The sequence below is a fragment of the Pistacia vera genome, unplaced genomic scaffold (assembly GCF_008641045.1).
Source record: "Pistacia vera cultivar Batoury unplaced genomic scaffold, PisVer_v2 Contig798, whole genome shotgun sequence".
NCBI lineage: Eukaryota > Viridiplantae > Streptophyta > Magnoliopsida > Sapindales > Anacardiaceae > Pistacia > Pistacia vera.
In genome coordinates this window covers 53,893-68,316 of record NW_022196665.1, presented here as the reverse complement: position 1 = coordinate 68,316, position 14,424 = coordinate 53,893, and the positions used below count along the sequence as shown (strand labels likewise).

Here is a 14,424-nt window from a genome sequence, read left to right as displayed (position 1 = left end):
TTCTAAAAATTTGGAACCGGAACTTACCCATTGACGACTGGTTCTGGGTAGAAACCGGAACCAAACCCAGGGTACCCGCCGGTTCCGGTTCTTTTGAACACCCCTAGTTGCGGTGCCATCCGCCAATTTCACATTCTTTCTTATGCTTGACGATCCCGTTTTTCTCTTTAGCAAATCCAAAGCCTCCAACCATCGTGTGAGTACAAAGTCACCAGTTTTTCGCCCAAAAACCTGAAACTCATACACATACTCATGATTCTTGAAAATAGAAATATATAAAGAAACTTGCATGAAAATAATCTATTATAGTCATGAATTTCAAACAATCTACCCATAGAATCACTGAATATAAATACCATTTCACCATTTATCACTTATCCACCTCACTTTTGAGAGCCACATAACACTTTAGGTCTATGACTCTTCTTTTTTGGCGAACTGGCCTAATCTCACGATCGATGTTGAGTGCATGGCATATGACTTCAAGGCTGATCCCGATCATGTTAGCATGTATCCATGCAAAATCATCGATATTTTGTTTGAGGAAGCTCGTTAAATTAGTTGCCAGCTGGGGGCTGTAATTACTCCCAATTATCAACATACGAGCTGGCTCATGCTCGTCAATAATTACCTCAGACAATGTCTCTACTGGCCCATTGTAGGAATTCCCTCCTGAATACGAGGATCAATGTTATCCTCCACTAGGCCATGTTGTGGCTTCATCTTGCTGGTCACCATTGACTACTCTGGCTTGCCCTCAGGCTTTCCTTTCCCCTTGCATGCAATCTGAACTGCTTGATTGTAGTAGTCACGAGATTCACGTTGTGATCCCCTCACTTCCCCACACCTTGACAGAGTAGGGAACTTCATCCTCTGATAATAGATAGAAGTAACGGCTTTGAAGTTCCGCAACAGTGGTCATCCAATGATGCCATTGAATGTAGAGGGACAGTACACTACCTGGAATTCTGTCATCTTGGTCACTTTGTGGGGATCGTCCAAAGTGACTGGAAGAGTTATCAGTCCTTGTAGAGTTAGATGGTCCCTGGTAAAACCATAGAGAGGAGTTGCTACTAGCTTCAAGTCTATATCTTCCAACTTCATCTCCTCAAAGGCTTTCTGAAACAGGATATTCACGGCGCTTTCATTGTCCATCAACATTCTGTGGACTTCACACATTTCTATCTCAGTAACAATGACTAATGCCTCAATATGAGGGTGATGGACTCATCTTGCATCTCTTTTAGAGAAGGTTATTTCAATTTTTATATCCTATCTCAAATAGTAATTGAATCTTATTAACATATGAATGTGGGATAATGTGATAATTTATATATCAATGTATTAAAAAATTTTATCTTTAGGCTAACGCAAATTAAGGTGAGAATATATAGAAAATTATGAAAGATAATATTTTTTTTTTTTTTTTTTTTTTTGTAGATACCCATTACCCCCTTACCAACCTCATTTCTAGTCAGGGATATGACATTAGGGTACAATTTCTTCATAAATTTTTAATTAAAGGACAAATGTTACTTCTTCTTCATAATTAAGGGACAATAAAAAATAAAAAAATTGAATTTGACTTTATAGAAGGGCAAAACAGTAATAGTATACGTTTAAATTATTTCTTCTTCAAAATAAATTAAAATTAATAAAAAGGAAAAAAAAAATAGTAAAAGAAATCAAAACTTAAAAATGAAAATTTTTGGAAAAAAAAAAAAAAAAAGGCCAGAAAAAGCTTTCTTTCTTGAAGTTTTTTCGTTTCAATTTTTTATTTACTCAAAAAAATGTTGGTCAGTGTTTAGTTTTTAAAAAAAATTTAATCTAAGAACTAAATTTAGTTAGGGAAAAAAAAAAAAAGGAAAAAAAAGTTAAGGGCATCTAAGTCTTTCTATCATTTTTCATTAAAGTTAATGATAAATCACCGGTTGTTAAATGTCCCTTAATTAATGGATTTATAACTTTTGTCTTCCTATCCAAAAATTCTAAAAAGTTTATACCATAAATGACAATATCCATTTCTAATTATAAAGAAAGTTTAATGGTAATTATGCAGCTCTTTTTCTGGAACAAATTCATATTCAAAGACATTAATTGAGCGGTTTGGTCATTGTTGCGCCTTGCAATAATACCAAACTTGGAACTAAAATTCAATTTACCACAAAAAAACTAGAAAATCCTCTTCTTCTTTGAATTGATTCGAAAATCTATAAGGTAAAACTTGTATAAAGTAATACCGTCAAAAAAATAAACTATTTATTAATTCCTATATTATGCCAGAACATATGTGTTCATAGCTGATCAACTTTGTCAACAACCCAAGTTTAAGATAACAGGTTGACCTAGCGTTTCTAGGCTAACTTGGAACCAACCTTTTCCCATAATGCTAGTTCACCAAACTCCTGGACCTTCAGTTCACCTAAAAGAGTTTTATCTATTTGGTTATGCTGAACCAATGCATGAGATCAAACATGCGTCGATGAACCATCAGATTGATTTCCCAAACAATCCAAAATCACAACTATGTGGGCTGTATGGTATTTTTCTGAGTCAAAGGTTAGTTGAATTACCCAAATCATAACCAGGAACTTTTGTGGATTGCTTAAGAGTTTGGGTTTTCTGGGAATCCCCAACTTTAAGTTAAACTTGCAGGTAGACCTATTAGGGAGATAAACTAACCAATGTTTCTCTATACTTTCCCCAACCACAACTCATCAAACTTTGATTCTAACTAAATGATCAACCATAGTTCCAACATTTTTCCATCTATATAACCCTATTTGAAATGAGTAACTCTTCAAGAAAACACATACTAGAATTTGCCCATTGTTTACAGATTCCAGCTAGAGTCTTGTACCTTCTGCTATCTTCCAAAAATGGCATTTTCTAAAGATTTTCTGGCTCTTTGTTTGTTGATAGCAATCAATCTCCAGCATTGACATGAGCCTGGCAGCTCGCCATCTTTTGGACACACCGGCAGCTCCACCTCCAGCATAACACTGCCTACAATTCCACCTCTGCCGAAGGCCACATTGCCTCCATTGCCCTCAGTGCCAACTTTGCCTCAGGCCACATTACCGCCATTGCCTCGACTCCATTGCCAACACTGCCGACGCAACCAACTCTTCCAAACCCACACTGCCACCTTTGCCAAGCACCCAAATCCCATCTTTGCCACAACCTACATTGCCCACCATCCCCGCAACCCCTAAAGTTACACTGCGCCATTGATCACTCCTCTGCCACAAATCCCCACCATCAACAACAATACCAACCATTCCATTCCCCTCCCCACCCCCATCTAAAGAGCTAAGCCCTTGAAATGCCACGGTTACCGGTTATTACCACCATAGAATGTTTCTTGGACGTGTTTCAAGTCAGATATCGTGGGACCTGCCATGGCACATGTGCTTTTCTGCTGGACTTAAGTTAGTCCATATATATTTGTTGGTTTGTGGATCATTGATTTCTTCTATCCAGAGAACTTAATGTATCTCTTTCTGTCATATTAGTAATGTATGGAGTATATTTTTATGTATTAGTCTTACTCTTCTTGATACAGATGTTATAGTTCTCAAAAAAAGCTCTTTAAGGATATGGCCATGATTATGTCAGGATAAATAATATTAATTTATGCTACTCTTCAAAATGTTTAAAGATGAACAAAAGTAGAGAAGCAGCACTTATGCGGCAAGGAACCAGCATATCAAATACGTGCCGGCACAAAAGCACTAGCTCTAGCCAAAACCAAACAGGCAAGCCAATCACTACAAAGACTTCATTTAATTCATAAAATTGTCTTCAAATTCCAGATTCTCCATTTAAAGAACTAGTTACGAGAAAATGAATACAACATATATGCAATTAACGTGGTAAAGTTGCTATTTCTGAACAAGAAAGTAAATTTAACTGTATTTAGAAGTGAAAATATATTGGAGAACTGCTTATCTTCAATTCCAACTTGAAGCATTTCTGTTCTAAGAGGAAAAATACTAATAAACACTATAAACTTAGAAGTTTTGCATCAATGGACGAAGCTGGCAGCCAAAATCCTTGAATAAGAAACTAGTAACATTGGCATTAAACTGAACATTCTGTTACAAAGACATAAATTCAGGTGATAACGTCATCCTTATCTAAAGTTCTTATCTTTCTCAATGGTCTACAAGGATCCAGTATTATATTACACTTTGCTATGGAACTTCCATTTTTTAAATTTTTTGTACAACAATAAGATATCAGGTCAACAATCGCCTTTTAAGAATTTATTAGTATCACCCGGCTATTAATTTTACAGGAAATAGCCCCAAAACAACTTGTTAGCAAATTCAACACCCCATGCAACAAATTTTTTTCTCTAAAGCAGGGAAGGAGATGTGCATACCCCTCCTGGACCAGTTCCCTTCTTGAAGTTATTAGAAGTGTTGACAGTCTCTTTGCTCGGGTATGACTAGTAAAGTCGGTCTCAGTGTTTATAGAAAACTATATCTCGGCTACAATTGGCTTTGATCGCATCCTCCAAATTCTCAACCCGATCAAAATCAACTTTGAAAGTAACCATGGTGACTCCAACTTTACCAGTGTCATAATCCTGCTTGATGTCCTCAACTTGAAACGATTCTAGCTGTAAAAATCAAAATGAGAGTTAAGTTAATGTTGAAATTAGCATATGGAAGACATTATTAGAGCTAGAAAGACCACAAAAGGCAACAATGAGAATGTAGCACATAAGAATGTCATATTTGTTGGACAACTTAGGCAATAAGAATTCTATATCCCATGAAGGTTGGACAACATCTTAAGTTTTGCGGTACTTGTGGTCAATTCAGAGAAAAACATAGCAAGAGCAAAAAACAGGCTACAGAATATGAAAAAGAAAATCAAATTATGCTGTTAAGATTGTAACATGACAGGATTAAAACTTATAGACCTCCGTAATGAAAATAAAGCATGACTATCTAACAGTGATAGCAGAAACTGGAAAATCCTATTTAAACGCCAAGACTGTGGCATGCAAAATTCAAATCACAATTGAGAAGAATGAACTGCTTTAGGCTTGAAGTGAAGATCGAATTGACTTAATTCCATTGTCCACTTAAGTAATTTACCCCAGGCCTTTGGTTTTTGAAGGATCTGTATGAGCTAGTAATTAGTTAAGACATGGATGGTGTGGGCATGAAAGTAAGGTCGCAGCTTTCTGGAGGCGATTACCAAGGCAAAGGCTAATCGCTCCATTTCCGGATACCTTGTTTCAGCGTCCAGCAGCCGTTTGCTGGTGTAATACATAGGCCATTGAATTTTATTTTCTTCTCGAATAAGAAATGCACTGACCACATGTTAAGAGACGGATAGGTAGAGAAACAGGATTTCTTTAGGAAGTGGCTTAGACAGAAGAGGTGGCTTTCCAAGATGCTTTTTTATGCTTTGGAAAGCTTGCTCACATTCTAGAGTCCATTCAAATTTCTTATTAGCTCTGAGTACATTGAAGAATGGCAAACAACAATTTGTAGCTCTCGATATAAAACAACTAAGAGCCGCTATCCTTCCATTCAAGCTTTGAACTTGCTTGGGTTTTGTAGGACTATTCATATCTAACAGAGCTTGGATTTTTTTGGGGTTGACTTCAATTGCCCGATGGTTAACCATGTACCCTATGAATTTAGCCGAGGTTACCCCAAATGAACACTTAAGTGGATTAATTTTCATTTTGTATTTGTGGATTATGTTGAACATTTCTGAAAGGTAAGCTATGTGATCTAAAGTGACATGTGACTTGACCAACATGTCATCGACATAGACCTCCAATGTTTTCATGATCTGCTCAAAAAACATTCAGTTAACCAGGCATTGGTAAGTTGCTCCAACATTTTTTAGGCCGAAGGGCATGACTTTGTAACAATACAACCCTTAATCTATAATGAATGAGGTATGTTCCTCGTTAAGCATGCACATCGGGATCTGGTAGTATCCCAAATATGCATCCATGAAGCTTAACAACTCATGCCCGAAAGTGGCATCAATGAGTTGGTCAATTTTGGGCAAGGGGAAACTGTCCTTGGGGCAAGCTTTCTTGAGATCCATGAAATCAATGCAAGTTTTCCATTTACCAAAACATGATTGGTGACCCAACTACGGTAATGACCTTCTCGAATGAACCCAATTGAGAGGAGCTTATCCACCTCACTTTTGAGAGCCGCATAGCACTCTGGGTCCATGGCTCTTCTTTTTTGGTGAATTGGCCTATTCTCATGATCGATGTTGAGTGCATGACAGATCCTAATCACGTCAGCATGTATCCATGCAAAAATATCGATATTTTGTATGAGGAAACTCGTTAAATTAGTTTCAAGTTGAGGGTTGAGGGTTGAGATTACTCCTGATTCTCAGCATAGGAGCTGGCTCATGCTCGTCGATAGGTACCTCAGACAGTGTCTCTACAAGTCCATTGTGGGAATTCCCTCCTGAATATAAGGATCAACGTTATCCTCCACTAGGCCATGTTATGGCTTCATCTTGCTGGTCGCCACTGACTGTTTTGGCTTGCCCTCGGGCTTTCCTTTCCCCTTGCATGCAATCTTGATTGCTTGATTGTAGCAGTCACGAGATTCACGCTATGATCCCCTCACTTCCCCACACCCTGACGGAGTAGAGAACTTCATCTTCTGATGGCATATAGAAGTAACGGCTTTGAAGTTTTGTAGTTGTGGTTGTCTAATGATGCCATTGAATGCAGAGGGATAGTCCACTACCAGGAATTCTGTCATCTTGGTCACTTCGTGGAGATCGCCCCAAGTGACTGGAAGAGTTGTCATTCCTCGAAGAGTTAGATGGTCCACGGTAAAATCATAGAGAAGAGTGGCTATAGGCTTAAGGTCTGTATCTTCCAACTTTATCTCCTCAAGGGCTTTCTGAAATAGGATATTCATGGCGCTCCCATTGTCCATCAACATTCTGTGGACTTCGCACCTTCCTAGATTAGTAGCGATGACCAATGCATCAACATGAGGGTGATTATGCACTCGTCTCGCATCTCTTTCAAAAAAGGTTATTTCTTCTTCTCTACGCTGTTTATGAGGTCGATGTTCCAGATTGAGAACATTATAAGGCTCATATCAGGCTTCTCGGGCATACAGATCTTGTGCATGCCGAGAGGTCCCTATAATATGAGGTCCCTCAATGATGGTCCCAACTAAGTAAAGACCCTTGCAACTTTTGCATCTTTTCCCGTCGTCATAATCTTTTTCCCTCAAAGGAATTGGACCACCAACATACTTCTTGGAATGACCGTTCTAGATGAGATCTTCAATTGCTTGCTTGAGAGCTCGACACTCATCGGTATGATGTCCAATGTCCCTATGGAAGTGACAATATTTCTTATCGCTTCTCTTTGACTGGGGTGCCTCAATGGGCTCCGAATCTACGAGTAGGTTGGCTTCTTTTGAAACAGCCAAAATGTTCAAGATCGATGTGTTTAATGTAGTAAAGTTGTCGCAACGAGGTAGCGGGGCATAAGCCTTCTTGGGCTTAAAACATTGTTTATTTCCCTTCCTCTGATCGTCATTTGCCCATTTGCGACCATTCCTTCTACTCTCCCCGAAATTCATCCCTTCGACTGGGAGCGTTGGTCGTAGGCCTGGGGTCATGGAGATTTAGAGTTGCCACAGAGTTTTCAATTCGTAGATATTTTTTTTTGTAAGATTGTAGAAGCGAGTAAAAGAAACATTGTCTTCCAATTGTAGTTTCCACAAGTCGATTTGCAGGCGAGCTCCAGCTATAATCAGAGTTCGAACTGAATCTTCGAGTGTGTTGGCCACCTTATTCAGTTCCTTGCGGAACCTGTCAATGTAAGATTTGAGAGACTCATTCTTCTCTTGTTATATATTGCTCAAATAGTTGAACGACATTGAGAATTTCTGATTTACTTGGAAGTGTTTTAGGAATAATGAGCTCATCTACTATCATGTGTTGATAGACCCTGGTGGAAGCGATCTGAACCAACGTTTTGCATGGGTAGTCAGGGTCATTGCTAAACAACGATATTTTGCCAAGTTTGAGATTGGTGCAACTCTATGAGGTCGTTAAACTCATAGAGGTGATCCTGAGGATCACCATTGCCGTCAAATGCCTTTATATCTGGCCTTCTGAATCTTGGCGGAGAGGTTTGTCATGACCTTTAGAGAAAAGGGAGACGCCTTAGCGATCACTCTCTGCTCATTTTGTTGAGCTCGAAGCTGATCTAAAGTTCGCTCTAAATCCTCAATCTAAGGAAGTGGAGCCTTTGGGGGATCACTTTCCGCAACATAGGTGCATGCCCTATGTTGCGGTTGATGAAAGACCGCAGGTAGGTACTTTCTATGCTTTGGTTGGAGCCTTCAGCTTGCCTTGACACTTGAGGTTGAAGCCCTATGAAGGCGCTAAGTGGTTGGGGGAGTTTTCCTTATCTCTGTGATGGTCGGAACCATCATGTCGATGATGGTGGGAACCTCCCTGCTTGGCACTTTCATGAGCGTACTCGTGCAATGTGCCATGGGACTACTCTTGAGTAAAGTACTGCCAAGCCGCTGAACAGGAGTTTGTTTCTCTATTCGTGGGCAGTATTCAAATGCCCTTTTGAGTCTTTTTGCCCTTGATAGGCTATGCGTTTACCTTTTTGCACTGTAGTGCACATGGTACGAGGATGTGCTCGTTTCCACGCTTTTGCGCAACCTATAGGCATCTTTGGGGGTGGTACCACCTTGTTTGAATTGGGTGGTACTACTTTGTCCAAATGATCTAGTCACTGGTTCATCGTTTGGAGAGTGTTGTTGAACTTTTTCAAGTAACAAATTAAGGTAGTATCCGTCTGGGAGTCGAGAGCATGCTCCCTGCATTGTTTTTAGGGAGTTAGAGCTCCTTCGAGAGGAGTTGTTTCCTGATTGTGGGGAATCTCCTCGTTGTTGCCAATGCTAGGACGCTCAGTTTTGAAGCCATGAGCCATGAGAATTTTTGGTTTATCTTTGGAAGAGAAACTGACAGGTCAATTGAGTTTCCTAGATAAAGAGCTGATGTGAATATAGGCCCTCCTTCTAGCATCGAACTATTGATGCTTGATTTTGACACCAACAACTTCGCACATGTAAAAGGCTATGAAGTCACACGTGAGATGATTATAGTAAGTGGGTGAGGTACTATAGGCACAGTAGCATGCAAAGACGTAAATATAAAGCTGACAAAAGAATTTTTACAGTGATTCAGATGCTTAAAGAAAATCCTACATCCATTGTGTTTTTTATATCAATTTGTTCCTGTTCATTAGATAGGCTTACAAGAGGTCGTGAACTACGATCTGGTATTATAAGTGTCTCGTGTTCTACGTGTCTGATCTCGATTTTGTGAGGAGGAGCTGCCTATTTATACATGTTTTGCTCAAGATAATGATTACACTTTTGCAAGTGGCTTAATGTCGTGAAGATCTCACATGCCTTCCCATTCTTTAAGAACTCAAAGAATATCCTCAAATTAAATGAGGCTTGGACATGTATGCGAACCAAATTCATCCAGGGACAAATTCTTGAGTCAGTTGGGTTATTGACAACTATATTCTTTTTGCCTTTGGAGACGGCATAATGCTTTTTTGAATTCTGATTGGTGCTTGATGACATCAGCATAGGTCAACCTTATTTTAGGCATAACAGAATCTATCACCTACATAGATATAATTTGTTAGATTTTAATTTGAATGGCTCTCGAATCTACCGCCTAAGCAAATTGAACTAGGAATGTGTTCCTGAATTCTGCTCAAGCTAAGAACCTTAAGACTAACCTTATTAAAAACTATGACAAATCCTATTTTTGCAAGACTAAATAAACTAAACTTTTAATAAAACTAAATAAACTTAGTTTAATTTCCAACAAACTCATTTCTTAAAACAATTAATTCACCTGAAATTTGAGAAACATAAGTTATGTTCGAATAAAATAAACAATCAATACTATTTATTTGCAATGAAAATACGAAAAAAAAAAATTTTCAATTTTTATATCTTAGCTCAAATAGTAATTGAATCTTATTAACATATGAATGATGGGATAATGTGATAATTTAGACATCAATGTATTAAAAAATTTTATCTTTAGGCTAACACAAATTAAGGTGAGAATATATAGAAAATTATGAAAGATAATTTTTTTTTTTGGTAGATACCCATTACCCCCTTACCTGCCTCATTTCTAATAAGGGATATGACATTAGGGTACATTTTCTTCAGAAATTTTTAATTAAAGGACAAATGTTACAAATCCTTCAATTAAGGGACAATAAAAAATATATATAATTAAATTTGGCTTTATATAAGGGCAAAACAGTAATAGTATACATTTAAAATATTTCTTCTTCAAAATAAATTAAAATTACTAAAAAGTTAAAAAAAAAAAATTACAATATAGTAAAAGAAATCAAAACTTAAATATAAAAATTTTGGGAAGAAAAAAAAAGGCCGGAAAAAGCTTTCTTTCTTGAAGTTTTTTCGTTTCAATTTTTTATTTTTTTTTTTTTATTTACTCAAAAAAATGTTGGTCAGTGTTTAGTTTTTAAAAAATTTTAATCTAAGAACTAAATTTAGTTAGAAAAAAATAAAGGAAAAAAAAGTTAAGGGCATCTAAGTCTTTCTATCATTTTTCGTTAAAGTTAATGATAAATCACCAGTTGTTAAATGTCCCTTAACTAATGGATTTATAGCTTTTGTCTTCCTATCCAAAAATTCTAAAAAGTTTATACCATAAATGATAATATCCATTTCTAATTATAAAGAAAGTTTAATGGTAATTATACAGCTCTTTTTCTGGAACAAATTCATATTCAAAGAAATTAATTGAACGGTTTGGTCATTGTTGCGCCTTACAATAATACCAAACTTGGAACTAAAATTCAATTTACCACAAAAAAACTAGAAAATCCTCTACTTCTTTGAATTGATTCGAAAATCTATAAGGTAAAACTTGTATAAAGTAATACCGTCAAAAAAATAAACTATTTATTAAGTCCTATATTATGCCAGAACATATGTGTTCATAGCTGATCAACTTTGTCAACAACCCAAGTTTAAGATAACAGGTTGAGCTAGCGTTTCTAGGCTAACTTGCAACCAACCTTTTCCGATATTGCTAGTTCACCAAACTCCTGGACCTTCAGTTCACCTAGAAGAGTTTTATCTATTTGGTTATGCTGAACCAATGCATGAGATCAAACATGCGTCGATGAACCATCAGATTGATTTCCCAAACAATCCAAAATCACAACTATGTGGGCTGTATGGTATTTTTCTGAGTCAAAGGTTAGTTGAATTACCCAAATCATAACCAGGAACTTTTGTGGATTGCTTAAGAGTTTGGGTTTTCTGGGAATCCCCAACTTTAAGTTAAACTTGCAGGTACACCTATTAGGGAGATAAACTAACCAATGTTTCTCCATACTTTCCCCAACCACAACTCATCAAACTTTGATTCTAACTAAATGATCAACCATAGTTCCAACATTTTTCCATCTATATAACCCTATTTGAAATGAGTAACTCTTCAAGAAAACACATACTAGAATTTGCCCATTGTTTACAGATTCCAGCTAGAGTCTTGTACCTTCTGCTATCTTCCAAAAATGGCATTTTCTAAAGATTTTCTGGCTCTTTGTTTGTTGATAGCACTATCAATCTCCAGCATTGACATGAGCCTGGCAGCTCGCCATCTTTTGGACACACCGGCAGCTCCACCTCCAGCATTAACACTGCCTACAATTCCACCTCTGCCGAAGGCCACATTGCCTCCATTGCCCTCAGTGCCAACTTTGCCTAAGGCCACATTACCGCCATTGCCCTCGACTCCATTGCCAACACTGCCGACGCAACCAACTCTTCCAAAGCCCACGCTGCCACCTTTGCCAAGCACCCAAATCCCATCTTTGCCACAACCTACATTGCCCACCATCCCCGCAACCCCTAAGGTTACACTGCCGCCATTGCCATCTACTCCTCTGCCCACAATCCCCACCATCCCAACAACAATACCAACCATTCCATTCCCCTCCCCACCCCCATCTAAATGAGCTAATAGCCCTTGAAATGCCACGGTTACCGGTTATTACCACCAGTTAGAATGTTTCTTGGATGTGTTTCAAGTCAGATATCGTGGGACCTGCCGTGGCACAAGTGCTTTTCTGCTGGACTTGAGTTAGTCCATATATATTTGTTTTAGTCCATATATATTATTTGTTGTTTTGTGGATCATTGATTTCATTCTCATCCAGAGAATCTTAATGTATCTCTTTCTATTCATTATTTATAGTAATGTATGGAGTATATTTTATTATGTATTAGTCTTACTCTTCTTGATACAGATGTTATAGTTCTCAAAACAAGCTCTTTTAAGGATATGGCCATGATTATATCATGGATATAAATATTATTTTAATTTATGCTACATCTTCAAAATGTTTAAGGATGAACAAAAGTAGAAAAGCAGCACATAAGGCTGCAAGGAACCAGCAAATATCAAATGACCTGCAGGCAAAAAGGCACTAACTCTAGTCCCAAACCAAACAGGCAAAAGCCAATCACTACAAAGATTTCATTTAATTTATAAAATTGTCTTCAAATTCCAGATTCTCCATTGAAAGAACTAGTTACAAGAAAATGAACACAACACATATGCAATTAACGTTGGTAAAGTTGCTATTTCTGAACAAGAAAGTGAATATAACTGTATTTAGAAGTGAAAATATATTGGAGAACTGCTTATCTTCAATTCCAACTTGAAGCATTTCTGTTCTAAGAGGAAAAATACTAATAAACACTATAAACTTAGAAGTTTTGCATCAATGGACGAAGCTGGCAGCCAAAATCCTTGAATAAGAAACTAGTAACATTGGCATTAAACTGAACATTCTGTTACAAAGACATAAATTCAGGTGATAACGTCATCCTTATCTAAAGTTCTTATCTTTCTCAATGGTCTACAAGGATCCAGTATTATTACACTTTGCTATGGAACTTCCATTTTTTAAATTTTATGTACAACAATAAGATATCAGGTCAACAATCGCCTTTTAAGAATTTATTAGTATAACCCGGCTATTAATTTTACAGGAAATAGCCCCAAAACAACTTATTAGCAAATTCAACCCCACTTGCAACAAATTTTTTTCTCTGAAGCAGGGAAGGAGATGTGCATACCCCTCCTGCACCAGTTCCCTTCATGAAGTTATCAGAAGTGTTGGCAGTCTTTTTACTCGAGTATGACTGGTAAAGTCGGTCTCAGTGTTTATAGAAAACTATATCTCGGCTACAATTGGCTTTGATCGCATCTTCCAAATTCTCAACCCGATCAAAATCAACTTTGAAAGTAACCATGGTGACTCCATCTTTACCAGCATGATCCTGCTTGATGTCCTCAACTTGAAACGATTGCAGCTGTGAAAATCAAAATGAGAGTTAAGTTAATTTGAAATTACCATATGGAAGACATTTCTAGAGCTAGAAAAGACAACAAAAAGCAACAATGAAGATGTAGCACATAAGAATGCCATATTTGTTGGAGACAACTTAGGCAATAAGCATTCTATATCCCATGAAGGTTGGACAACATCTTAAGTTTTGCGGTACTTATGGTCAATTCAGAGAAAAACTTAGCAAGAGCACAAAACAGGATACAGAATATGAAAAAGAAAATCAAATTATGCTGTTAAGATTGCAACATGACAGGCTTAAAACTTATAGACCTCCACAATGATAAAGCATGACTATCTAACAGTGATAGCAGAAACTGGAAAATCCTATTTAAACGCCCAGACTGTGGCATGGAAAATTCAAATCACAGTCAAGAGGAATGAGCTGCTTTTGGCTTCAAGTGTAGATCGAATTGACTTAATTCTATTGTCCACTTAAGTAATTTACCCGAAGCCTCTGGCTTTTGAAGGACCTGTCTGAGTAGGTGATTAGTTAAGACATGGATGGTGTGGGCAAGGAAGTTAGGTCGTAGCTTTCTTGAGATGATTACCAAGGCAAAGGCTAATCGCTTCTTTTCTGAATATCCAATGTCTAGCAACCGTTTGTTGATGTAATACATAGGCTATTGAATTTTTTTTTTTTTCTTCCTGAATAAGAGCTACACTTACTGCATGCTGAGAGATAGACATATAGAGAAACAGGATTTCTTTGGGAAGTGGCTTGGACAAATGAGGTGGCTTTCCAAGCCGCTCCTTTATGCTTTGGAAAGCTTGCTCACATTCTAGAGTCCATTCAAATTTCTTATTAGCTCTAAGTACATTAAAGAATGGCAAACAATGATTTGTATCTCTCAATATGAAACGACTAAGAGCCGCTATCCTTCCATTCAAGCTTTGACCTTGTCTGGGTTTTGTAGGACTACTCATGTCTAAGAGAGCTTGGATTT

The 14,424-nt window shown here is 37.5% G+C and overlaps 1 protein-coding gene across 1 annotated transcript; it reads left to right on the top strand.

Annotated features, from left to right (window-relative positions):
* The first annotated feature begins 11,579 nt into the window (after window positions 1–11,579).
* Window positions 11,580–12,229, top strand: LOC116117082 (protein PELPK1-like). The gene has a single exon (XM_031403112.1). It carries the CDS (start codon window positions 11,636–11,638, stop codon window positions 12,077–12,079), a length of 444 nt encoding a protein of 147 aa, XP_031258972.1. The 5' UTR covers window positions 11,580–11,635; the 3' UTR covers window positions 12,080–12,229.
* The last annotated feature ends 2,195 nt before the right edge of the window (window positions 12,230–14,424 follow it).